This window comes from Bos mutus, unplaced genomic scaffold, assembly GCF_027580195.1.
Source record: "Bos mutus isolate GX-2022 unplaced genomic scaffold, NWIPB_WYAK_1.1 CTG205, whole genome shotgun sequence".
Taxonomy (NCBI): Eukaryota; Metazoa; Chordata; class Mammalia; order Artiodactyla; family Bovidae; genus Bos; species Bos mutus.
Window position 1 is genome coordinate 258,372 of NW_027219506.1, and position 27,204 is coordinate 285,575.

Genomic DNA, 27,204 nt, shown 5'->3' on the forward strand with positions numbered 1-27,204 from the left:
CAAATATCTGGGTACCCCATGGCCCAGTCAAGTTCACAAATAAAATTAACCATCACAAGTCTTATGTAAGGAGATGCACATATTGTTCATGTAATATATAATCCACAAGACAAGAACTTTTTTTTTAGCCTAATCCCTGAAGATTTTGCTGGTTGTGTAACTTGCTTAACTGTTTTTAGGGGTGGAAGAAAGAGATTGACCTTATATACTGAAGATGTATTATGAAGAGATGACATGTCTGTCTTCTAGAAAGTAGGCCTGCTGGTGATGCCCCATGTTGATGTCTGGTTCACATCTGAATGCTTACAGTAGTGATTTAATTGCCTAGATTTATGATTATCTGGATCTGCCTTGTGATATAGTTGACATTTTTCAAATCCAAATTATTTTTGTTTACTCTCAAATAAATGAATTAAACTTTTTGTAAAGAAAGGCACAATGAGGGGTAGATTGGGAATCTCCCTTAATCTCTATCAAAAATAGAGCAAGCAGGACAGCAAAAGAGAAAACAGACTGAACTAGCTGACAGAGTATCTTGATGAATCCCCTGATATCAACCGGTGGGGTCAAACTACCCACAGCAGTGAGACTTTGGGATAAGAACAGCAGCTATGCTGGAGGAAGCAAAGGGAAGATGGGACTACTGGTTGTTTTGATTGTCAGGGCACCCAGAAATATCCCACAAGTATTCACACTCAAAAGAACGGGTCCCCACTGGGAGTCAAGAATTTTATGCTTCTGTCAGGTAACAATAGTTGATATTGGGAGAAGGCTTTTCAGGCTCCCATTTGTGGGTGAGGGCAAGGAGACTGGAGGAGCTGTGAGACTGCTGGAGGGACCTGGGTCCTCAGGGCTCTCAGGAAATCCCTTGTGGAAGATCTCTCTGCAACAACAGAGGTACTCCCTAAAAATGACCTGCTCGGACCACTGACCTTGATTGATGGGGCATTAAAGGAGAAAGAAAGCTCAGATTTTAATGGTGAAGGAGACCAGAGGAAGTAGATCTCAGATTGAGGAAGTGGTTGTATTGAGGGGGTGGCTGCACCCAGAGGCCCTATTTTTTAATATTTCAGTGTAAAACCAGAAGAGGGAGCCATAGAGCCATGAAACTAGGAAAGCTCTTCTGGGCTTCTACCCACCTCACTTACTGTGAGCAGCAGAAATGGATTGAGGTTGAATTTCATGTAAACAGAAGAAAAAGTGGGGATAACCCCTCTGAATAATAAAGTTACAGATAATGAAGTCATACCAGAAAAAGAGGCTCACAAAGAAGATGAAACTTTATTAATATGCCAACAGAAGCAAAAGGAAGTTAACAAAACGATAGAAGTTAGAACTGTATACATCAGGATTGGACAGTTAAGAAAAGAGAAAACTAAACAATAGGGAATTATGAAAAGAGAGCTAATAGAAAGGAACGAAAGGGGGAAGCCATAGAGTAAAAGACATGTCAGTTCAGTTCAGTCGCTCAGTTGTGTCTGACTCTTTGTGACCCCATGGACTGCAGCATGTCAGACCTCGCTGTCCATCACCGATTCCCGGAGTTTACTCAAACTCATGTCCGTTGAGTCGGTAATGCCATCCAACCATCTCATCCTCTGTCGTCCCCTTCTCCTCCCGCCTTCAGTCTTTCCCAGCATCAGGGTCTTTTCCAATGAGTCAGTTCTTCGCATCAGAGGGCCAAAGTATTGGAGTTCCAGCTTCAGCATCAGTCCTTCCAATGAATATTCAGGACTGATTTCCTTGAGGATTGGCTGGTTGGATCTCCTTGCAGTCCAAGGGACTCTTAAGAGTCTTAGCCAACACCACAGTTCAAAAGCATCAATTCTTTGGCGCTCAGCTTTCTTTATAGTCCAACTCTCACATCCATACATGACTACTGGAAAAACCATAGCCTTAATAGACAGACCTTTGTCAGCAAAGTAATGTCTCTGCTTTTTACTATCCTGTCTAGGTTGGTCATAATTTTTATTCTAAGGAGTAAGCATCTTTTAATTTCATGGCTGCAGTCACCATCTGCAGTGATTTTGGAGCCCCCCAAAATAAACTCAGCCACTGTTTCCCTTGTTTCCCCATCTATTTCCCATGAAGTGATGGGACCGGATGCCATGATCTTAGTTTTCTGAATGTTGAGTTTTAAGCCAACCTTTTCACTCTCCTCTTTGATCAAGAGGCTCTTTAGTCCTTCACTTTCTGCCATAAGGGTGGTATCATCTGCATATCTGAGCTTATTGATATTTCTCCCGGCAATCTTGATTCCAGCTTGTGCTTCTTCCAGCCCAGCGTTTCTCATGATGTACTATGCATATAAGTTAAATGAGCAGGGTGACAATATACAGCCTTGACGTACTCCTTTTCCTATTTGGAACCAGTCTGTTGTTCCATGTCCAGTTCTAACAGTTGCTTCCTGATTTGCATATAGGTTTCTCAAGAGGCAGATCAGGTGGTCTGGTATTCCCATCTCTTTCAGAATTTTCCACAGTTTATTGCGATCCACATAGTCAAAGGCTTTGGCATAGTCAATGAAGCAGAAATAGATGTTTTTCTGGAACTCTCTTGCTTTTTCAATGATCCAGCGGATGTTGGCAATTTGATCTCTGGTTCCTCTGCCTTTTCTAAAACCAGCTTGAACATCTGGAAATTCACGGTTCACGTACTGTTGAAGCCTGGCTTGGAGAATTTTGACCATCACTTTGCTAGCGTGTGAGATGAGTGCAATTGTGTGGTAGTTAACACATTCTTTGGCATTGTCTTTCTTTGGGATTGGAATGAAAACTGACCTTTTCCAGTCCTGTGGCCACTGCTGAGTTTTCCAAATTTGCTGGCATATTGAGTGCAGCACTTTCACAGCATTATCTTTTAGGATTTCAAATAGCTCAACTGGAATTCCATCACCTCCACTAGCTTTGTTCGTAGTGATGCTTCCAAAGGCCCTCTTGACTTCGCATTCCAGGATGTCTGGCTCTAGGTTGGTGATCACACCATCATGATTATCTGGGTCATGAAGATCTTTTTTGTAGTTCTTCTGTGTATTCTTGCCACCTCTTCTTAATATCGTCTGCTTCTGTTAGGTCCATACCATTTCTTTCCTTTATCAAGCCTATCTTTGCATCAAATGTTCCCTTGGTATCTCTAATTTTCTTGAAGAGATCTCTAGTCTTTCCCATTCTATTCTTTTCCTCTACTTGTTTGCATTGTTCATTTAAGAAGGCCTTCTTATCTCTCTTTGCTGTTCTTTGGAACTCTGCATTCAAATGGGTATATCTTTCCTTTTCTCCTTTGCCTTTGCTTCTCCTTTATTCACAGCTGTCTGCCTCCTCAGACAACCATTTTGCCTTTTTATGTTTCTTTTCCTTGGGAATGGTCTTGATCCCTGCCTCCTGTACAATGTCTTGAACCTCTGTCCATGGTTCTTCAGGCACTCTGTCTATCAGATCTAATACCTTGAATCTATTTGTCACTTACACTGTATTTGATTTGATTTAGGTCATACCTGAATGGTCTGGTGGTTTTCCCTACTTTCTTCGATTTAAGTCTGAATTTGTCAATGAGGAGTTCATGGTCTCTGCCACAGTCAACTCCTGGTCTTGTTTTTGCTGACTGTATGAACTTCTCCATTTTTGGCTGCAAAAAATATAATCAATCTGATTTTGGTATTGACCATCTAGTGATGTCCATACGTAGAGTCTTCTCTTGTGTTGGAAGAGGTGTTTGCTATGACCAGTGAGTTCTCTTGGCAAAACTCTATTAGCCTTTGCCCTGCTTCATTCTGTATTCCAAGGCCAAATTTGCCTGTTACTCCAGTTATTTCTTGAGTTCCTACTTTTGCATTCCAGTCCCCTATAATGAAAAGGACATCTTTTTTGAGTGTTAGTTCTAGAAGGTCTTTTAGGTCTTCATAGAACCTTTCAACTTCAGCTTCTTCAGCATTACTCGTCAGGGCATAGACTTGGATTACTGTGATATTGAATGGTTTGCCTTGGAAATGAACAGAGATCATTCTGTTGTTTTTGAGATTGCATTCAAGTACTGCATTTCAGACTCTTTTGTTGACTATGATGGCTACTCCATTTCTTCTAAAGGGATTCTTGTCCACAGTCGTAGATATAATGGTCATCTGAGTTAAATTCACCCATTCCAGTCCATTTTAGTTTGCTGATTCCTAGAATGTTGATGTTCACTCTTGCCATCTCCTGTTTGACCACTTCCAATTTGCCTTGATTCATGGACCTAACATTCCAGGTGCCTATGCAATATTTCTCTTTACAGCATCAGTCTTTACTTCCATCACCAGTCACATTCGCAACTGGGTGTTGTTTTTGCTTTGGCTCTGTCTCTTCATTCTTTCTGGAGTTATTTCTCCACTGATCTCCAGTAGCATATTGGGCCCCTGCCGACCTGGGGAATTCATCTTTCATTGTCTTATCTTTTTGCCTTTTCATACAGTTCATGGGGTTCTCAAGGCAGGAATACTGAAGTGCTTTGCCATTCCCTTCTCCAGTGGACCACATTTTGTCAGAACTCTCCACCATGACCTGTCTGTCTTGAGTGGCCCTACATGGCATGGCTCATAGTTTCGTTGAGTTAGACAAGGCTGTGGTCCATGTGATCAGGTTGGTTAGTTTCCTGTGATTGTGGTTTTCAGTCTGTCTGCCCTCTGATGGATAAGGATAAGAGGCTTATGGAAGCTTCCTGATGGGAGAGACAGACTGAGGGGGAATTGGGTCTTGTTCTGATGGACGGGGCCATGTTCAGTAAATCTTTAATTCAATTTTCTGTTTATGGGTGGGGCTGTGTTCCCTCCCTATTATTTACCTGGGCTAAACTGTGGTGGAGGTAATGAAGATAATGGTGACCTCCTTCACAAGGTCCCATGCATGCACTGCTACACTCAGTGCCCCCAGCCCTGCAGCAGGCCACCGCTGACCCAGGCCTCTGGCAGAGACTCCTGGAGACATAAGGGCAAGTCTGGGTCAGTCTCTTGTGTGGTCACTGCTCCTTTCTCCTGGGTTCTGGTGCACACAAGGTTCTGTTTTTGCCCACCAAGAATCTGTTTCCCAGTCCTGTGTAAGTTCTGGCGGCTCTATGGTGTGGTTAATGGTGACCTCCTCCAAGAGGGCTTATGCCATACCCACGTCTGCTGCACCCAGAGCCCCTGCCCCCACAGCAGTCCACTGCTGACCTGTACCTCCACAGGAGACACTCAAACACAGTTTTGTCTCAGTCTCTGTGGGGTCTCTGGGTCCTGGTGCACACAAGGTTTGTTTGAGCCCTCTAAGTGTTTCTGGCAGGTGTGGGGTTTAATTCTAAAGGTGATTTCACCCCTCCTACCATCGTTCTGGGGCTTCTCCTTTGCTTTTGGATGTGGGATATCTCCTCAGTGATGCTCCAGGGCCATGCAGCAACTACGCAGCTGCTGCTCCAGCGCCTACCATCTTCCTGGGGCTTCTCTGCCCTTAGATGTGGGGTATCTCCTCACTGCTGCCCCCACGCTGTGCAGCCACTGCTCCCACAGATGGTGACTGCAGCCATGAAATTAAAAGATGCTTGCTCCTTGGAAGAAAAGTTATGACCAACCTAGACAGCATATTAAAAAGCAGGGACATTACTTTGCCAACAAAAGTCCGTCTAGTCAAAGCTGTGGTTTTTCTGGTAGTCATGTATGGATGTGAGAGTTGGACTATAAAGCAAGCTGAGCAGTGAAGAATTGATGCTTTTGAACTGTGATGTTGGCTAAGACTCTTGAGAGTCCCTTGGACTGCAAGGAGATCCAACCAGTCCATCCTCAAGGAAATCAGCCCTGAATATTCAATGGAAGGACTGATGCTGAAGCTGAAACTCCAATACTTTGGCCCTCTGATGCGAAGAACTGACTCATTGGAAAAGACCCTGATGCTGGGAAATATTGAAGGTGGGAGGAGAAGGTGACAAGAGAGGATGAGATGGTTGGATGGCATCACTGACTCAATGGACATGAGTTTGAGTAAACTCTGGGAGTTGGCGGTGGACAGGGAGGTCTGGCGTGCTGCAGTCCATGGGGTCGCAAAGAGTCACACATGACTGAGTGACTGAACTGCCCCATGGAGGCAAGATGACCACACTGTATCCAGGCTTCACCCTCTTCCAGGCAGCAAGAGGTGGCACTTACCACAAGGGAAACTAAAGAAGTGAGTTTAGTTCCTCAGTTTCTTATGGCAGAAACTAACAAAACAAAAGGTAGTTGAATGTGAGTGTTGCGAGTGAACCCCACCTGTGTGTACAGATTAGAGTGGTGGTTCTTAACTGGGAATGATTTTGCCCCACCACAGCACATGTTCAGCAATGTATGGAGACATTTTTGGTTGTCAAAGCTTGGCAGGGCAGAGTGTGTGGTGCTACTGGTATCTTGTGGGTAGAGGCCAAGGGTACTGCTAAACTATCTTATGGCACACCATGTGGCCCCCACGACAAAGAGTTATATGGCCTCAACTATCAGTAGAACCAAAGTCCAGAGACTCCAAAACCCTTTTGGGGTTCCATAAGGTCAAAACTGATTTAAGAGTAATAGTAGTATATCTGGAGAAGGCAATGGCACCCCACTCCAGTACTCTTGCCTGGAAAATCCCACGGGCAGAGGAGCCTGGTGGGCTGCAGTCCATGGGGTTGCAAAGAGTTGGACACGACTGAGTGACTTCACTTTCACTTTTCACTTTCATGCATTGGAGAAGGAAATGGCAACCCACTCCAGCGTTCTTGCCTGGAGAATCCCAGGGACAGGGGAGCCTGGTGGGCTGCTGTCTATGGGGTCACACAGAGTCAGACACGACTGAAGTAACTTAGCAGTAGTATATCATTTGTCTTTTTTGCTTACATTCTTTCTTAGAAGTGTACTGTTGAGTGGAGTTTTCCAGGGCTTACATAACTGTGACACTGACTCCCTATTGATGAAATATAGAAACAGATGTGAAAACCATGTTCCATTACATCAGATATTAAAAAGACCTGAGAAAATGTAAAACAGTAGTTGTCTTTACACTATTTTATGGAAAAAATTATTATTTTTCAGTAAAAAATGTTAATATAGAGTGGGTTTACTAGTAATTTAAATTAATAAGTTAAATTTTTTGTTTTACTCAATACAGTAAGTATTGAAAGCTATAACCCACAAAACTAAAACTCTTTGCCAGCCTCAGAATTTTTTAAGGATGTAAAGGAGTCCTGAGATCAAGTGTGAGAACTGCTGGTCTGGAAAAAAGTTGATTTTTAAATACCTGTGAAATGTGAAACCCGTGAGAAGTGTAATTATGTATAGTCTGTTATAAATGAGGACTTGCATTATTTTACATATCTTTAGTAAAGCCTTCTCTGTGCCCTGACCCTATGCTAGAATCTGGGAGCACAATGATCAATAAAATGGGTTCCATTGCAGCAATGTGGATGGACCTAGAAATTATCATAAGTGAAATAAGACAATGGAAGACAAATAGCATATGACATAATTTATATGTCGAATCTAAAATACAACAGAAGTGAACCTATCTGTGAAACAGAAACAGACTCACATAGAGACATAGAAAACAGACTTGTGGTTGCCAAGATGGAGGAGGGTAGGGAAGCGATGGGTTGGAAATTTGGGATTAACAGATGTAAACCATTATATATAGAATAAATAAACAGCAAGGTCCTGCTGTATAGTACAGGGAACTATATTCAATATCCTGTGATAAACCATAATGGAAAAGAATATGAAAAAGAATATATGTGTATAGCTGAATCACTTTGCTGTACAGCAGAAGTTAACACAACATAGTAAATCAACCATACTTCAATAAAATTAAAAATAAAATAGGGTTTCTGCCTTAAATGAGATTTCAACCTATCAGTAGAGCCAAGTCGCATTAATTGTGATGATTTTTAAAGTTCTGTAGTAGAAGTATTTTCAGAGTGTGATGGGATTACAGTGGAAAGCGCAGTGTTGTTAGAATCAAGCATCATATCACTCCTCATTCAGAAACTACAACCAATTTATATGCTTTTGGCCCATCTTTTAGTGACCGTACTGGCGATATTTAATGAATTGCATGCAGACGTGGACCTTTACGCACTTCTGTTTGGAGAAAGTGTCCTAAATGATGCTGTTGCCATTGTACTGTCCTCGTAAGTAACAATGTTTCTGCCTGGGAAAAGAGACTCTGGCTTCCTGAATGCTCTGGGCTAAAATCAGAGGCCCACCTTAAAAGTGTTAAATTTTGAATTGGGTGCTTTTCTAAATGAGGTTTATAGACTTAGTTGATAAAGTTATGTTGCTTTGTCCAGTGGGCAGTGATCAGAATGCTGATACCTTCATAATATGGCTCCTGCAGGTTAAATTAAATGAGTACAGCATGGGGAGTGCTCCGCAGAGTGTAGATATCTATGTTTGTCAATACTTGTAAGTACCATGGTATAAAACCAGCCCAGTACTTTCTAATTCTCTCTCTCTTTAAACTCCAGGTCTATTGTTGCCTATCAGCCAGCGGGGCTGAACACTCACGCCTTTGATGCTGCTGCCTTTTTTAAATCAGTTGGCATTTTTCTAGGTATATTTAGTGGCTCTTTTACCATGGGAGCTGTGACTGGTGTCGTGACTGCTCTAATATCCTTTCTGTGGTTTCTGCACCCGCCTGAGTATGATTATGTGACCTTGCACTTGTGAAAAGAGAGTTCTCATTTCCTCCTTTCAGAAATGAATCTTAAATTGGTTGTTCCACTGGGGGCTGGGGGCCCCTGAAATGTCACCCTTGGGTGAAACTTGACAGCCAATGGCCTAGTTAAGAGTCAGAGAAAATGTTTGAGAGTGTAGCTCTGGGCTTAGCTCTGTCCTCACCTTTGTGTTTCTCTTCTTCCTACAAACCAGTTGGAGACAGGAGCTTGGAGGCAGCGTCATTTGGGAGGTGTGGGAGGCGGCACAGAAACAGTGGAAGAGCCAGGAGGCTGGGAATTGGAGACCACCTGTCAGGAGGATGGAAGGAAGCAGGCTGTGAAGTATTTTAGCCCCAGACTGGCTGCTGTCATCCGCTGTTCCAGGCCATATGGGGCTAACATGGCCTTCACTAGCCAGGGGCTGTCTGTGGGAATTTTAGCAAGGTGACCTTCCTTAAGCCGAGGACTGCATGATATTGAGTTAAAAACCAACAAGCCAGTCAACCAACCAGCATAAAAGCAAAGTGTAGGAGTGAGCAGGCAAGCCTTCCACAGGTGCACTGAGTTCTTCATCAAATCTTCTTCCAACAGCATATAGATCACCAGGGACCAATACAGATGTAATGGGAGCCACAAATGTGAGCCTCATCTTTTCAGCCTACAGTAAATACACAGATTATTAATGGAATTTATACAAGTTAGTAATGAGATTTTATCCCTTCAGGTTTTGTACCAAGTCTTTGAAATATGGTGTGTATTTTGCTCTTACAGGATATCTCATTTCAGACTAGCCATATTTAAGTGTTGGGTAGTTACATGGGGCTAGTGGCTATCATATTGGACTGTACAGATGTAGATTGCTTTCTTCCTCAAGGCTCTCTGATGCTCTGAGGACTTATATTGCTCAGTGAAACCACTCATGACATGCTTCTAAGCTGTGCTGCCCCCCCCACCACTCCATGGAATGGCAGTGTGAGGAAGGGAATTGCCAATCCCCAAAAGTGACAGCACTTTGTAGTTGCCCCTGGAGTTGTGCATTTCTCCCTCCCTCTCTCCCTCATGCATGCATTAGGCACCTGTGATGGACTCAGGCCTTAGTAGTCCACAGAGGTCAGAGTCTCCCTGCCTCATCTTCCAAGGTCTGCCTGAGGGACTCCCAGCACTGCCAGAACCCACCTGCCAGTCACACCTCAGGCCTCAACTGTGCATCTCAGAAATATGGGCATTACCAGGAGCACAGAGAGCCCATTTCTAGTTCCCTTGGAAAGCTTGATTAAAAAAAAAACAGCTTTATTGAGAGGAAATCCACATGCTGTATAGTTCACCCATTTGAAGTGTACAATTCATTGGTTTTTGGTATATTACATTATTATTATTTTTTAATTGTGGTAAAATATGCCTAACATAAAGTTTGCCACTTTAACCATTTTAAATATATAATTCAGTGGCATTAGGTGCATCCACTGGTGTTGTGTGACCATTGCCACCATTTCCAGAACATTTCTCATCATCTGCAACAGAAACTGTGTGCCTGTTGAATACTGTCCTCCCTATCCCCCGACTCCCAGTGCTCAGAAACCTCCATTCTACTGGAGAAGCTTCATTTACTTTATATTCAAAACCATGCAGCAGCTTTGGGGCCCCAAAGGAAGAGTTGAAGGGAAAGAGTAGCCTTTTGGGGAGGGGTCCTGGGCTAACAGAGAATGATTCTCAGTGACTGTGATGTTTGTTACTGGAGACAGTTCCTTGACAGGAGCTGACGTGACCAAGTTCACCAAGCTGCACTGCTTTCCCCTGCTGGAGACTGCACTCTTCTTTTTGATGTCGTGGAGCACGTTCCTCTTGGCAGAAGCTTGTGGGTTCACAGGTGGGTTTCCTTTGCCCTTGGGTCGCCCTTACCCTCATTGTGGCTAGAGCTATGGGAGCTTGAGGGGAGGGCAAAATTCTTAATAGCTGTGGCCTGGAGTTGATAAACCACTCACAGAATGTCCCTATGCAGGATTGTCGAGTGAGCCCTGTGTGCTGCCTTAGAAATAGTTTAGTTTCCCCCAAAGCTATGTATTTTAAAAAAATATATAAAATTTTGAAGCTTTATTGTTTCAAACTCAGTTAGATCTTTGAGTACTCATTCTGACCATAAGTGGATGCCTAGCTGCAAAAGTTCGGAGAAGGCACTGGCACCCCACTCCAGTACTCTTGCCTGGGAAATCCCATGGATGGAGGAGCCTGGTGGGCTGCAGTCCACGGGGTCGCTAAGAATCGGACACTACTGAGCAACTTCACTTTCACTTTTCACTTTCCTGCATTGGAGAAGGAAATGGCAACCCACTCCAGTGTTCTTGCCTGGAGAATCCCAGGGATGGGGGAGCCTGGTGGGCTGCCGTCTATGGCATCGCACAGAGTTGGACACGACTGAAGTGACTTAGCAGCAGCAGCAGCAGCTGCAAAAGTTACTGAATATATTAATACCTTGTTTGTAAAGTGAAAATGAAAGTTGCTCAGTCGTGTCCAACTCTTTGCAAACCCATGGAGTATTCAGTCCATGGAATTCTCCAGGCCAGCATACTGGAGTGGGTAGCCTTTCCCTGCTCCAGGGCATCTTACCAATCCAGGGATCAAACACATGTCTACCCACATTTCAGGCAGATTCTTTACCAGCTGAGCCACAAGGGAAGCCCACCTTGTTTGTATCCTCCCCTGAATTGCTACGTTACTTTACAGACAGTAGTGATAACAAGCAAAATATATATCCTTTTAAAGATCATTTTGCATCTACTCAGATGAGTGTGAGCACAAGTTTTCCTTGTTTTGTGTCTGATCTGTTTAATCACCGCTTTTCAAGACTGTGTTTTTATGGTGCTAGATTCATAGATTATTAGTGTGGGTGATTGTGTGGTGTTACTTCTTCGCATTCTCTCATTAAAAAAAAGTTAATCATTGGATTTGTTCTGTTAGAAAACTCAAGTACAGTTGCTCTCTGTGACCCAGGTAATTAGGAAGTGCTTTTCATCATCTTTTCTAAATACTGTAATGTATCTTTATGTAACCTACTTCCTTTAAAACTTGACAACCATCTGTAAATATATAGGCAAAGTCCTATATATTTACAGGTGTGTTAATTGTCTTGAACAACAAAATAATCACTATTAACCAGAAGTCTTGATTTTTTAGGGCTGGGATAAATGGACTAGTACTCTGGATCCTTTTTGTCTGAATCCCTGGACCATGCAAAAATACAAATCATTGGTTTGAAATTAAATTCATTCATTCAGCAAACAGAGAGGAATATGACAGAAGTGTGTGACCAGTACACATTTCACAGTCTCTATGAGGGAGTGAATGCTAAATGCCACATCCAGATGGTCAATTCAGTAGGCGTTTAGAAGAGGGGAGAGAAAACCCTTAAAACTGGAACAAGGGGGAAAACTGAGGGCCTTGGCTTTGAAGGAGAGCAGAGTTGGGAGAAGGCAAAGGTTGATATGAGAAGTGGGGGTGGGGGCACTTTCAGTAATAGGCAACTTTCCAAAACTTTCAGGAAGTGGGATAAACTGGGCTTTCCTACCTTAACTTTTTGTTTAGGGAGAGATTGTTTCCAGCTTCTTTCCTTGCCCCCTATGGATTTTTCTTGAATTCTCTTGCCAGGTGTGGTAGCCGTCCTTTTCTGTGGAATCACACAAGCTCATTACACCTACAACAATCTGTCAGTGGAATCCAGAAGCCGAACGAAGCAGGTGAGGGAGAGCCGTGCGTCTTCACCAGTGATCTGGAATATGAGGGAGCGGACCCACGGGGTTTATGGTTTGCTTTTCCCTTTCCGTGCAGCTCTTTGAGGTATTACACTTCCTGGCAGAGAACTTCATCTTCTCCTACATGGGCCTGGCACTGTTTACATTCCAGAAGCACGTTTTCAGCCCTGTTTTCATCATTGGAGCTTTTGTATCCTTTTCTGATTCCACCATTTTCTACACAGAGAGATGACCACTTCCAGGGAAGCCATAACAACGATAATCTCTGGTTTGGCGGGGAGGTGACTGAACCAGCACTGGTTCATGGTGTTTTTATGATGAGAAGGCGTAAGTGGTAAATGTATAAAGCTAAAAGTATTTGATTTCAAGGACTGATGTTGATTCTAGTTGCCCTTTCTGAGTTTTCTGTGTTGATGTTGTTGTTTAGTGACTAAGTCGTGTCCTACTCTTTGTGACCCCATGGATTGCAGCATGCCAGGCTTCTTTGTCCTTCACCATCTCCTGGAGTTTGCTTAAACTCATGTCCGTTGAGTTGGTGATGCCATCCAACCATCTCATCCTCTGTCGCCCTCTTCTCCTGTTGCCCTCAATCTTTCCCAGCATCAGGGTTTTTTGTTTTTGTTTTTGTTTTTTTCCCAGTGAGCTGGCTCTTCACATCAAGTGGCCAAAGTATTGGAGCTTCAGCTTCAGCATCAGTCCTTCCAATGAATATTCGGGATGTTGTTTCTAGATACCCTTTCTTCATTTTCTGTGTCAGATGGCCTTTCTGTTACGCAGGTGGTTGGCAGGTGGTAGTTTGTTTTGTAAAGCATCCTTCCTAACAGATCTAAAAATTGGCAACCCGTATCTGTCCCCCAAATTGTTTTTTTCTCATTGGCACATGAATTCCAATCCAAGAGGTCAAGCTTCTGTGACCCTTGCTCTCAACTGCATGTGGGTACAGGCAGCCTGCACATGGTGTGTGTGCTTTCACCCACGCCTCCCCATGGTGGAAAAGACCCCCCGCCCTTTTTTTTTTCTTTTTTCAAAAAAGGAAATGGAGAGGAACAGAAGATAAAATGGAGAAATGCTCGGTTCCTTGATTTAGTCCCATTGTGACAGCAGTATTTTGGAAGAGAGACAGTTTGGGGGTTGGCTCCTCTGAAATGAGGAGATACATGAATGCCCAGCAGTGCATTGATAGATGAGGGCTTTGCTCTCTTGGCCTCAGACCCTATTGTTTTCATTAAAGTGAACTCTTCTGGGCTTTGAAACTATAGCAATTCAGCTCCAAACCCAGAGCAGGAGGCCACTATTGCTGCCTATTCCCTTTTGCCTTTTCTGAGGCCTCATGGATATCCTTAGATCTTGGGATGCTGGTCCCCCAAAGAGGAGTGTTTTTTCTCTTCTGAGCTTTTCACTTATTGTGGAGGAATAACTGATACTTACCAAGTGGCTAGAGAGAGAGACAGTGGCCTCATGCCATGCCAGGCTCCTGCCTGTTAAGAGTATTATCTACTTCAACTGGGCTCATTTCCTAGGTTTACACACTCACCAGACAAAGAGCTAAAGATCTGGCAGATCAGTGTTTTTATTCTTAAGAAAGACCTTGCATGTCGCTGTGATTTGTATTCTTAGCATGGCATCCTGTGAGACATAGTGAAAATGCTGCCCTTGTTTATGGTGGGGGGCCTTTTTCAGGGGGGAGCCAGGGCCTCTGTGAATCCTGAAGGCCACTTCCACTTGAGGACTCCTCTTCTCTCCTGTTAAAAACAAAACAAACACAACAGTAGCAAAAAGGAAAAAAAGGAGAGAGAGAGAGAAAAGAAGCAGAGGAGAAGTTCGAATTATATCCTAGGGAAGGCAGAAGAGAGTCCCACCCTCGCTTCTGTCTGAAACAGCTGCAGCTCCGGCAGCTGGTGGTTGCTCTGCTGAAACGGAAGCTCCCTGTTCCTCTGGCTTGCACAGTGGTTTCCTGCTGTGAGCAGGGCAGTGTGCCTCTCTCTGTTGGGCTCTGTTCTAAACTCAGCAAGTGACGAATGACCAGTTTCCTTGAATTCTTTGGTTTGCACAGTGAGTTCCTCTTCCACACTCTGCCTTTCCTCCATCTCTTACCTCCCCAAAGACATGTTGGCCACTTTGGCAGAGAACTCTCCCCAGGCTGATCCTTGTGAGGAATATGAATGTTTCTTCATTGTATAAATACTGTAAGCTTCCCCACCTCTTACTTGTAGGCTCTTCCTGGGCATACACACCCTGAATGTTTACCAAAGCTTACAACCTTACCCAGCAAACCGTCTGTTTATAGTTTGACTCAGGTTAGTAATTTTTTTCTTCTTATGATTTTTTTGTTCCTCCCAGTAGAGTCCAAACACACTCTTTACTTCTCTTAACTCTGCACCCCAGCCATGGTACCTTAGCTTCTCTCTGAATTCATTTTTTTTAAATAGATCAGAGACTTGGTCAGTATCAGTTTAATCAGATCAAAAAGTTACAACACTGTGTTTAACAGGCCAGAAATTATCTCTGTGAGCTGGAGGTTGGGAAAATTGGCCAGTCGAATCCCACTTGCTGCTGACTTGTTTAGAGGCAAATGAGACAGCCTGCCTTCTCTGTGCAACTCTCCTGATCATAACAAGGTGTCATGGTGTTCCTGAAATTCTCTGCCCAATCAGAGGTGTGAAAATGCCATTTGGGGAACATGTTGAGCCCTTAACCTCCACCTGGTGGTCAGGTTGCCATCTTCTTGGGCAGAGCCGCCCACATCTACCCACTTTCCTTCTTCCTCAACTTGGGCAGAAGGCACAAGATTGGCTGGAATTTTCAACACATGATGATGTTTTCAGGTAAAAAAAAAGTCAATAAAGTGAGTTTTATTAAGCAGGCAGTGTAAGTATGATTAAAATGCAATCAATAAGGTTCATAAAAAGACAGAAATTCAAGTTTCTGGTTCTTTGGGATCCCCTGAAGTGCTGAGTAGACAGACAGACAGACATGTTAAATAGAGCTGATACTGATTTTGTAAACCATACTACCACATGTGAACGTTTTCCTCTAAAATATTTGCATGTTTATCTCTACCACCCAAGGAGATATATACCTGGAGATATATATGTATTTAGAGTACTTGATTGTTTTTTAGTAGGTGTTCATAACCCTTAATCTTCCAGAAGGGCTTCAGACCTATAATTAGAATGAAAATAAGTCTTTAATGATGAAGAGTACAGGCCAAATTATTTGACACCTCCGAGCTTCAGTGTCCTCTCATAATGAAATTGAAATAATCAATTGAGATCCCTCCTAGCTCTAACTTTCTAAGAAATAAAATACACCCACATTAGCAAGATGAATCCCAAACTGGAAGATAAGAGCCATGATAGTTCTCCTTGACTTACACTGTCTCCCAGATGCCCCCTGTTCACTATAAAGCCGAGAAAAGTGGAGAAGCCACTGAAGGGATAAAGGACAATAAATATGTGAAGGAAAAGAAAGGAGAGAACAATTGGCATGAACAGATGGTTCAGTGAGAGTGGAAAACATCCGATTTTATAGACAAGACTCAAGTAAGAGCATCCCTGCAGAGCAGAGGGAGAAGATAGTGGGGTAAAAGGCCACTGTGACCCTTCGAGGTACCTCTGTCTGGGAAGGGGGAGGGGATGTACAAGACGGACAGCAAGTGGCAGCCCTTTACTGCCACACAGTAGTTCTTGGAGGCCTCAGAGAATCATACTAAAATCATATCATTAGGCACTGCTCAGCAAAGCAATGGTGTTGTCTACTACTCCCTTGCATCTCCATTTAAGTACACAGCCAGCCCTAAAGATTTCCTTTCACTCTGACACACATTTGTTGGGCATTCTCTTCATAAAAGCCACGCTTCTAGGTTGTGGAGGATATAGAAACCAGCCTCCTTCAGGGAGCTCACAGTCCACTGAGGGGAGACACAATATAAAAGCTAACTTTCTCCCAAGAGAGGGTGGTGAATTGCACAAAAGAGATGTGACATAAATGTGGAGAAAATCAGGGCCCAGGGCCATCTTCGTCCACGGGGTAGCCTTCCAACTGGGCTTGGATTCAGTGGCATTTCAGGAGGCAGAAGGTCAGAAGGGCAGGAAAGCATTGCTGTGTGTGGCCTTGAAGGCCTTCTTCAGCGATCAATGCAAAGAAATAGAGGAAGACAACAGAATGGGAAAGACTAGAGATCTCTTCAAGAAAATTAGAGATACCAAGCGAACATTTCATGCAAAGATGGGCTCAATAAAGGACAGAAATGGTATGGACCTAACAGAAGCAGAAGATATTAAGAAGAGATGGCAAGAATACACAGAAGAACTGTACAAAAAAGATCTTCACAACCCAGATAATCACGATGGTGTGATCACTGACCTAGAGCCAGACATCCTGGAATGTGAAGTCAAGTAGGCCTTAGAAAGCATCACTACGAACAAAGCTAGTGGAGATGATGGAATTCCAGTTGAGCTATTTCAAATCCTGAAAGTTGATGCTGTGAAAGTGCTGCACTCAATATGCCAGCAAATTTGGAAAACTCAGCAGTGGCCACAGGACTGGAAAAGGTCAGTTTTCATTCCAATCCCAAAGAAAGGCAATGCCAAAGAATGCTCAAACTACTGCACAATTGCACTCATCTCACACACTAGTAAAGTGATGGTCAAAATTCTCCAAGCCAGGCTTCAGCAATACTTGAACCGTGAAATTCCTGATGTTCAAGCTGGTTTTAGAAAAGGCAGAGGAACCAGAGATCAAATTGCCAACATCCACTGGATCATCAAAAAAGCAAGAGAGTTCCAGAAAAACATTTATTTCTGCTTTATTGGCTATGCCAAAGTCTTTGACTGTGTGCATCACAATAAACTGTGGAAAATTCTGAAAGAGATGGGAATACCAGACCACCTGACTTGCCTCTTGAGAAATTTGTATGTAGGTCAGGAAGCAACAGTTCAAACTGGACATGGAACAACAGACTGGTTCCAAATAGGAAAAGGAGTAGGTCAAGGCTGTATATTGTCACCCTGCTTATTTAACTTATATACAGAGTACATCGTGAGAAACGCTGGACTGGAAGAAGCACAAGCTGGAATCAAGATTGCTGGGAGAAATATCAATAACCTCAGATATGCAGATGACACCACCCTTATGGCAGAAAGTGAAGAGAAACTAAAAAGCCTCTTGATGAAAGTGAAAGTGGAGAGTGAAAAAGTTGGCTTAAAGCTCAACATTCAGAAAACAAAGATCATGGCATCCAGTCCCATCACTTCATGGGAAATAGATGGGGAAACAGTGTCAGACTTTATTTTTTTGGGCTCCAAAATCACTGCAGATGGTGACTGCAGCCATGAAATTAAAAGATGCTTACTTCTTGAAAGCAAAGTTATGACCAACCTGGATAGCATATTCAAAAGCAGAGACATTACTTTGCCAACAAAGGTCCATGTAGTCAAGGCTGTCGTTTTTCTTGTGGTCATGTGTGGATGTGAGAGTTGCACCGTGAAGAAGGCTGAGCACCGAAGAACTGATGCTTTTGAACTGTGGTGTTGGAGAAGACTCTTGAGAGTCCCTTGGACTGCAAGGAGATCCAACCAGTCCATTCTGAAGGAGATCAGCCCTGGGATTTCTTTGGAGGGAATGATGCTAAAGCTGACACTCCAGTACTTTGGCCACCTCATGCGAAGAGTTGACTCATTGGAAAAGACTCTGATGCTGGGAGGGATTGGGGGCAGGAGGAGAAGGGGACGACAGAGGATGAAATGGCTGGATGGCATCACTGACACGATGGACGTGAGTCTGGGTGAACTCCGGGAGTTGGTGATGGACAGGGAGGCCTGGAGTGCTGCGATTCATGGGGTCGCAAAGAGTCGGACACGACTGAGCGACTGAACTGAACTGAATGGTCTGGTTTAAACATGAGACACACAGGCTAATGCAGAATGCGGGTGAGGTTGGAAAGGGAAATTTCATGTGAATTGGTGCAAACCTTCAAGTTGCATGTGAATCACCTATTCGGCTGGTTAAAGCTGATTTTTGGGCCCTACCACCAGAGAGTGATTCTGAGGGAATGGAGTGGGCCCCAATAATTTGCAGCTGTAATGTTTTCTCATCTGTTGCTGCTGCTGATGGTGGTTTGAGGACCACACTTTGAGAATCATTGCTGGAGTCTAGACCACAGAGAAGCCCTAGTGCCATGCCAAAGAGTTGCGCTTTTATTCAAGAGCATCTGGGAAACATTAGAGGCTTCTCAGGAAGGCAAGACAGAGCAGAGCCTCCATACATATGAGAAAAATGCCAGTGGAAAAGAAGAAGATGAATTGGAGATAACTTGGTCACCTAGATAAAGTGTGTTCATCCTCTTCTGTGTTAAAAGACTGAGAGATACACAGTACTGTTTAAAGATATCTGCTATCAAAACTTCAAAATTATTTTCCTCAAGGCTATGAAAGAAATACCTGAGGTTCCACTTCCATATTGCCTACATTATTTACCTAATAAAGAAAAATGGAGCACACTTTATCACTCTCAGACCCTCAGGTTTTCTTCTTTGAGACAGCATCCATTTAAAGGTTGAAATATTAAGTGATGTCATAGCTGGCTGTAGGATGATCTAGATGTGTGTCAGTATTTCAATAAGACAAATTAATAGAGAACATCAACCTTGCTCTGTTTTTTAATATAACTTTTATTGAGTTGCTCCAGTGAATTGCAGTGAGGTTCTCAGATGAATGAAATCATGAAATTGTTGGGAAAAGTGGAAATATATACAAATAAATATAGTGAGTATAACTTTTCATTCTCATACTATACAGGCAGTCTTACCCATGGTGAATAGGCATTTATGCTGTGTACTGTGCTTAGTTGCTCAGTCATGTCTGACTCTGTGACTCCATGGACTATAGCCCGCCAAGCTCCTGTATCCATGGGGATTCTCCAGGCAAGAATACTGGAGTGTGTTTCCATGCCCTCCTCCAGGGGATCTTCCCAACTGAGGGTTCGAATCCAGGTCTCCCACATTGCAAGTGGGTTCTTTACCATCTGAGCCACCAGGGAAGCCCAAGAATACTGGAATGGGTAGCCTATCCCTTCTCCAGTGGATGTTCCCAGCCCAGGAATTGAACTGGGGTCTCCTGCATTGCAGGTGGATTCTTTACCAGCTGAGCTACTAGGGAAGCTCTTATAATAGGGTACTTAGATATTATACTTATTATACTTTTGATTTTTATCAATAAAATTTCATGGAAAATTTTTTTTTCTCTTTTATGTACATACCTAATATCATTGATTTTTCCTCTTGGCCCACAAAGCTTAAAATATTTAGTATCTGACCCTTTATAGAAGAAGTCTTCATCTCCTGATATAGATCAGGTTATATTGTTACTTCTCTGCCTGGCTTTGCTAAGTAACTGCTGTTTTGTACATTTCACATATTCATACCTAGCCTGTATCTTAAGTTTATAATGACTATATAGCACTTGGGTAGTGCTTGAATCACAGACTTGGAAAGCTTATATTATTATTTATATTTCTTTTTATTTCATGTTACTAGCAGGAGAATTCTTTCAGTAATGAAAGAGTGTTATTATTCTAAGGGGCTTCCCTGGTGGCTCAGTGGTAAAGAACCTGCCTGCCAATGCAGGAGATGGGTTCCTGGAGAAGGAAATGGCAACCCAATCCATATTCTTGCTTGGGAAATCCCATGGACAGAGGAGCCTGGCAGGCTATAGTTCATGGGGTCACAAAGTGTCAGACATGACTGAGCAACAAAACAGCAACAAGGCCATATGCACATTTGGTTTGATGGGCAGTTGTATGTTTCTATTTTCTGATGAGTAGACATTGGTGCTTGAGTTTCTTGCTGATTGCCAAATACTAGCATCAGTGTGATTCCACGGGTATGGGATAAGCTTCACAGGTACTCTCAGCAGATCCAGAAAAGTTGTTAATTTAGCCACACACCAAATTAGATCCAAAACTATGGGGTATTCACATATGGGATTCTCACAATGTGCTGTACAAAACAGGGCGGTGTTTTTCTTATTGCCTTTGGGCATTTTGCAAAAGAAAACTTCAAATAGGAGGAAATCGTTTAAATTCCTTTAAGGTTCTTTCTATAGAAAACAACTTGACTCTTGAAGCATAAGCAGATACAATTTATTAGACCTGTGTGGCTAAGCAGTAGGTCTGGGGACACATTGTTATTTATCCTTAGGACAAGAGAGCTTCCTCTTTGGTCCCCACAGGCCTCAGGGGAGCGATGGCATTTGCACTGGCCATCCGAGACACGGCATCCTACGCACGCCAGATGATGTTCACGACCACTCTCCTCATCGTCTTCTTCACTGTCTGGATCATTGGTGGAGGCACGACGCCCATGTTGTCATGGCTTAATATAAGGTTGGTTTGAAACAAGGCCAGTTTTGTGTCTAACTATGTCACTATTCCCACGCAGAGGCTGCTACATACAGCTTAGCGCATGAAAGCCTTTAATATTTTTTTTTGTTTTGTTTGGGGAAGGATTAAAATTTTTAAAAAATTAATAAAAATTCAGAGTATTGCATTTTCTACGAAAAAAAATCATTAAAATGTTTGTGGGTACAAAAGCAGAGTAAGAAACAACCTGGACCTTGGTAATGCTGAGACATTAAGGCAAGAATTCAAAAAGTCTTAAAGCTACAGGACGGGGAATAGACATAGCTGCTGACAGTGTCTGGCATTTCATACTCCTCTGAAATCAAATCTACAGACTTGAAAAATAAGCTCATCAGCTGGAAGTAAGGAGAAGCAATTAGAGTTTTGTTTTAGGAGGAAACTATGCTGCGCTTCTTGCTTGCATGCACAGAAGAGGTGACATTTCCTGCATCACCCTCATTTCTTGCAGCCTCATGGACATCCCCTGCCTGTGGTTTTGTTAGCTGTGTCAGGATGGAGGAGCACTGACCCAAGTTTAAGTTTTTTTTAAGAGCATTTGAATTCCAAGCTGTGCTTGTGAGCTGGTCCAGCATCTTACAGTAAAGAGGACATTGAAATGGGTTGAGAGACCCATACCCTAACTCTGGCCCTGGTTTAAGACAAGCTCCTCATGCCTTTGGGCCTCCATATGTCTTCACGTTAAACGAAAGTGTGCTGTCAGCTTTTCTCCAGGTCCCTTTAGCTCTGAGTGTGCTTTCTACATCATTGGAGGTGCTCTCACCACCTGCCTCAGTTTCAGATCTGCAGAGGGTAAACATGCTGGGGATGAGAAGACTCTGGTGGCACATAGGTATGAAGAATTCTCTAAAAATCCACAAGATGGCAATGTTTTTTTCTTTTTTTCCTTTCTCTGCTGGCTGCTGGTTTGTGTGGAGCTGACAATTGCGGAGCACATCTAGTTTGGAGAAGAAAGAACCAACAAGGATCTTGCAGTGATCCTTGGGGTCAGGGAGAAAACGGGTTTGAGAGAATAGTCTTTCCCCTCTGGAACTTTTATATTGATGGGAGGCAGGGGTTGCTGGGCATGGCCACCATTGGTTGTCACCAGGAGTTGTTGGTGCTGGCTGCACCATTTCTGAGCTACCATGTCCTAGCCTCAGATCTGGGCGGGTCTGCAGAACCTGGGTGGACTTATCAGTAAGAGTCTTCTAATAGCTAAAACTTGTGCTGCAGCTGTTTTTTGAGATGCCAACACTTAGATTAAGAAATTCCGCATAGCATTCCTATAAGGGAGCTAATACTATTATGTTCATTTTAGAGCTGAGGAAACTGAGACATAGAGCAGTAACTTGCCCAAGGTCACAAAGCTGTAAGTGAACAAGCTGGGATTTGAACCCTGGCGTGCTCTTCACTACTGTACTATACTGCCCAAAAGGCTTGCTGTGTTAGTGACTGTTTTTGTGTTGGAAAATCTGGGATGATTAGAATTTCAGTTTCTTGGTATGAATCTCAAGAGTCACATGAAGGAAAATAGTTCATCTATGGAAATAGAAATCTGAAGAAGAAAACGTACAAATTTTTGGCTTTAAACTTGAGATATAAGATGGTACCATCTCTGTTCTGTGTAGCAAAATAAGAGCAAAAAATGGTTTACCCTGCACACAGTTGAGAATCTGCATTTGGTGACCTCTCTGTGATTACTTCCGGCTCCAGTTTACCTTGTCACCCAGTAGATGCCCTAGATGCTCAGAGCCAGGTTAAATCACATTTTTCAGGCTATTTCATAAGTTCCTTTTGTGATGACCCCACCTATCATTATATATAGGACCAAATAATTATCCATTGAGAGTAGAGAGTTGACTTTTGACATTTTGCCCATTCTCAAACCCACTTCAAAAAGTGGGCCATTGAAATAGTCCTGCCCAGAGCTGAGAGCATGGGCCTCTTTCCCTGAGGCACACAAGCTGTATATGTACACATATAATAATTGGATTGTTGTGAAAATATTACAGTGATATATAAATTAGCACTTAAAAATAACAGCTCCTACATGATAAAAGGTCACAAAATGACTGTGTATATGAAACATCCAATTTTTCCACATCCTTGCCAGCATTTGGTATTGATACTTTTTATTTTACCTGCTCTAATAGGTATGTGGGGATACCTCATTGTTGTCTTAATTTGCATTTCTCATGGCTAATGATGTTGAATATCTATGGTGAAATATCTGTTCAAGTTTTTTGTCTATCTTCTAGTTGTATTGTTTGTTTTTTATTGAGTTTTGCATTTGCTCTAGAAACTAGTCTGTTTTCAGATATGTGTTTTGTGAATATGTTCTCCTACTCTGTAGCTTGTCTTTTAATCCTTTTAATAGAGTCTGTCTTAGAGCAAAACTTTTAATTTTGATGAGATGCAAGTTATCTTTTTTAAAATGCATCATGCTCTTGGTGTTAATGCCTGAGAACTCTTCATCAAGCACTAGTCCCAAAGATCTTCTTCTATGTTAGCTTCAAAAAGACTTTTTAGTTTTATGCTTTACATTTAAATCTGTGATCCATTTTGACTTAATTTTTAATATTAGACATGAGGTTCAGGTTGAAGTTTTATTTTGTCTGTAGCTATCCAGTTGTTCCGGGCTTCCCTGGTGGCTGAGCTGGTAAAGAATTCGCCTGCAGTGTGAGAGACCTGGGTTCAATCCCTGGGTCAGGAAGGTCCCCTGGAGAAGGGAACGGCTACCCACTCCAGTATTCTGGCCTGGAGAATTCCATGGACTGTATAGTTCATGGGGTTGCAAAGAGTCAGACATGACTGAACTTTTTCTTTCACTTTCATCCAGTTGTTCCAGCATAATTTGTTAGAAAGACTATCCTTACTCCATCGAATTGTTTTTGCTCCTTTGCCAGAAATCAGTTGGTGGTATGCATGAGAGTCTGTTTCTATTTGCTCTGTTGATTTATATGTGTGTACCTCCACCAGAACCATACTGTTTTGATAACTATGATTATATGTTCAACTTGAGCATGAGGTAGAGTGGGTCCTCCCACTTTATCCTTCTTTTTCAAAATTCTCATAGCTATTCTATTTCCTTTCCATATATATTTTTTTTCTAAAAAAAATTGTGCTGGGGTTTTCAAAGAAATTGTGTTAAACCTGATTTATCAGTTTGAGGAGAATTGACATCTTTACCTTGTTGAGTCTTCCAACCCACAAACATGGCATGTTTCTCTGTTTATTTGATCTTCTTTGATTTCTTTTATCAATATTTTATAGTTTTCATTATACAGTCTGTGCACATTTTGTTAGATTTACTTCTAAGTATTTCTTCTTCTTTTTGAGCTATTTTAAATGTTATTCTATCTTCAATTTCAGTTTCCATGTGTTTATTGCCAAGATATAGAAATATAGTTGGTTTTTGTGTGTTGATCTTATATCCTGCCACCTTGCCAAATTCACATATTAGTTCTAGGAAGGTAGTTTGCAAACCGAGATGGTTTTATCTTTTCCTTTGCAACCAGTGTCCCTTTTATTTCCTTTTCTTGACTTGTTGCTCTGACTAGAGCCATCAGAACTGTGTTAAACAAGAGTGACATGAGCAGACATCCTTGCTTTGTTCCCAATTTTAAGGGGAAAGCATTCAGTCTTTCACCAATAAGTGTGATGTTAAGTCTATAGAGTTTTCACAGATGTTTATCATCAACGTGAGGACGTTCCTACAGAATGCTAGTTTTCTGAGGGTTTTATAATGAACAGATGTTGAATTTTATCAAATGCTTTTTCTGTATTAGTTCATATCATTATATTTTGTTGTTGTTTAGCCTGTTAATATGGTAGATTACATTGATTAATTTTAAAATATTGAACCAGCATTGCTTCTTTAAAACTAGTCTTGCTTGTATAAATGTTTTACATATTTCTGAATTTTACAAGCTAATATTTTGTTAGGGATTTTTGTGTCTGTGTTCTTGAGGGATACTGGTCTGCAGTTTTCTTTTCTCGTATTGCCTTTAGCTGATTTGGTATCAGGGTAATCTCACCTCACAAAATGAGTTGGGGCAATTTTCTGAGTCCTCTGTTTTCTGGAATAGGTTGTGTAGAATCGTTGTTATTAATAATTCTTCTTGAAAGTTTTATGAAATTCTCTGGTGAAACCATCTGGTCCTTTAGTCTTCTTTTCCAGGTGTTTTGTTACATAAATTATGAAGCCAATATCTTTAATAGCTATAGGGATATTAAGATTATCTATTTCATATTGGTGAGTTGTGATAGTTTGTGAAATTGGTCCCTCTCATCTAATTGTCATGTTTGTGTTGTTCATAGTCTAACCATATTGTTGTTTTGGTGTCTGTGAGATCTATAGTGATATCCCGTGTTTCATTCATGATATTGGTAATTCATATCTTCTCTCTTTGTATCTTTCAGTCTTGTTAGGGTTTTGTTAATTTTAATGATTCTTTTAAAGAACTAGCTTTTTACTTCATTGATTTTCTGTATTGTTTTTCTGTTTTCAATTTCATTGATTTCTGCTTCTATCTTTATTAGTTCCTTCTTTCTATCCAACTCTACCTGGATAGTGTAATGAAGCAAATTGTACCATGGGTAAAAAATACATATGGTGTCAGTTCATTACATTTTTCCAGATGTATATAAATAGTGATTATGTAGGAGACAGAAACTGACATTTGCAGTGATTACATCAAAACAAAGTCCCCCAGGAATAAGGTAATGAGACTGATTGGTTTTTCTGGCTTGTGGCTTATGGTGTTAATGACCACGAATCATTTATGTGAAACAGGTTCTATTTCTAAAATAATTCAGAAATCCCCTGAAGTTCAGGGTGGTGTTTTGAGCTCTATGACCTCAGTGAGATCAATAGCAAGTTGTTTCTTACTTCCCCAGGCTGTTGACAGAGGTCCTGATAAGGTACTTAGTGGGTTCTCAGAAGTCCAGAAGCCCAGGGTAGGACATGGAGTTAACAATGACTTTTAACAAAGCTAGTGGAGGTGATGGAATTCCAGTGGAGCTATTTCAAATCCTGAAAGATGATGCTGTGAAAGTGCTGCATTCAATGTGCCAACAAATTTGGAAAACTCAGCAGTGGCCACAGGACTGAAAAGGTCAGTCTTCATTCCAATCCCAAAGAAAGGCAATGCCAAAGAATGCTCAAACTACTGCACAATTGCACTCATCTCACACGCTAGTAATGTAATGCTCAAAATTCTCCAAGCCAGGCTTCAGCAATACGTGAACCGTGAACTTCCACATGTTCAAGCTGGTTTTAGAAAAGGCAGAGGAACCAGAGATCAAATTGCCAACATCTGCTGGATCATCGAAAAAGCAAGAGAGTTCCAGAAAAACATCTATTTCTGCTTTATTGACTGCCAAAGCCTTTGACTGTGTGGATCACAATAAACTGTGGAAAATTCTGAAAGAGATGGGAATACCAGACCACCTGACCTGCCTCTTGAGAAATCTGTATGCAGGTCAGGAAGCAACAGTTAGAACTGGACATGGAACAACAGACTGGTTCCAAATAGGAAAAGGAGTACATCAAGGCTGTATATTATCACCCTGCTCATTTAACTTATATGCAGAGTACATCATGAGAAACACTGGGCAGGAAGAAACACAAGCTGGAATCAAGATTGCCAGGAGAAATATCAATAACCTCAGATATGCAGATGACACCACCCTTATGGCAGAAAGTGAACAGGAACTAAAAAGCCTCTTGATGAAAGTCAAAGAGGAGCGTGAAAAAGTTGGCTTAAAGCTCAACATTCAGAAAACAAAGAACATGGCATCTGGTCCCATCACTTCATGGGAAATAGATGGGGGAACAGTGGAAACAGTGTCAGACTTTATTTTTTTGAGCTCCAAAATCACTGCAGATGGTGATTGCAGCCATGAAATTAAAAGACGCTTACTCTTTGTAAGGAAAGTTATGACTAACCTAGACAGCATATTCAAAAGCAGAGACATTACTTTGCCAACAAAGGTCCGTCTAGTCAAGGCTATGGTTTTTCCAGTGGTCATGTGTGGATGTGAGAGTTGGATTATAAAGAAAGCTGAACACCAAAGAATTGATGCTTTTGAACAGTGGTGTTGAAGAAGACTCTTTAAAGTCCCTTGGACTGCAAGGAGATCCAACCAGTCCATTCTGAAGGAGATCAGTCCTGGGTGTTCTTTGGAAGGAATGATGCTAAAGCTGAAACTCCAATACTTTGGCCACCTCATGCGAAGAGTTGACTCATTGGAAAAGTCTCTGATGCTGGGAGGGATTGGGAGCAGGAGAAGAAAGGTACGACAGAGGATGAAATGGCTGGATGGCATCACTGACTCGATGGATGTGAGTTTGAGTGAACTCTGGGAGATGGTGATGGACAGGGAGGCCTGGCGTGCT

The 27,204-nt window shown here is 42.1% G+C and overlaps 2 protein-coding genes across 2 annotated transcripts in view; one reads left to right on the plus strand and one right to left on the minus strand.

Moving 5' to 3' along the window:
* SLC9A7 (solute carrier family 9 member A7) overlaps positions 1-27,204 on the plus strand; it is a 186,022-nt gene that overhangs the window by 120,957 nt on the left and 37,861 nt on the right. The window contains exons 6-12 of the mRNA XM_005898185.2: positions 8,031-8,136; positions 8,473-8,614; positions 10,423-10,528; positions 12,304-12,392; positions 12,484-12,597; positions 15,121-15,232; positions 20,636-20,789. Of these exons, the coding sequence (XP_005898247.2) occupies positions 8,031-8,136; positions 8,473-8,614; positions 10,423-10,528; positions 12,304-12,392; positions 12,484-12,597; positions 15,121-15,232; positions 20,636-20,789 (823 nt within the window). The remainder of the gene's footprint in view (positions 1-8,030; positions 8,137-8,472; positions 8,615-10,422; positions 10,529-12,303; positions 12,393-12,483; positions 12,598-15,120; positions 15,233-20,635; positions 20,790-27,204) is intronic.
* The window catches only part of CHST7 (carbohydrate sulfotransferase 7), an 80,052-nt gene continuing 65,476 nt past the window's right edge, over positions 12,629-27,204 (minus strand). The window contains exon 2 of the mRNA XM_070366760.1: positions 12,629-14,149. The gene's annotated coding sequence lies outside the window, so the exon portion shown is untranslated. The remainder of the gene's footprint in view (positions 14,150-27,204) is intronic.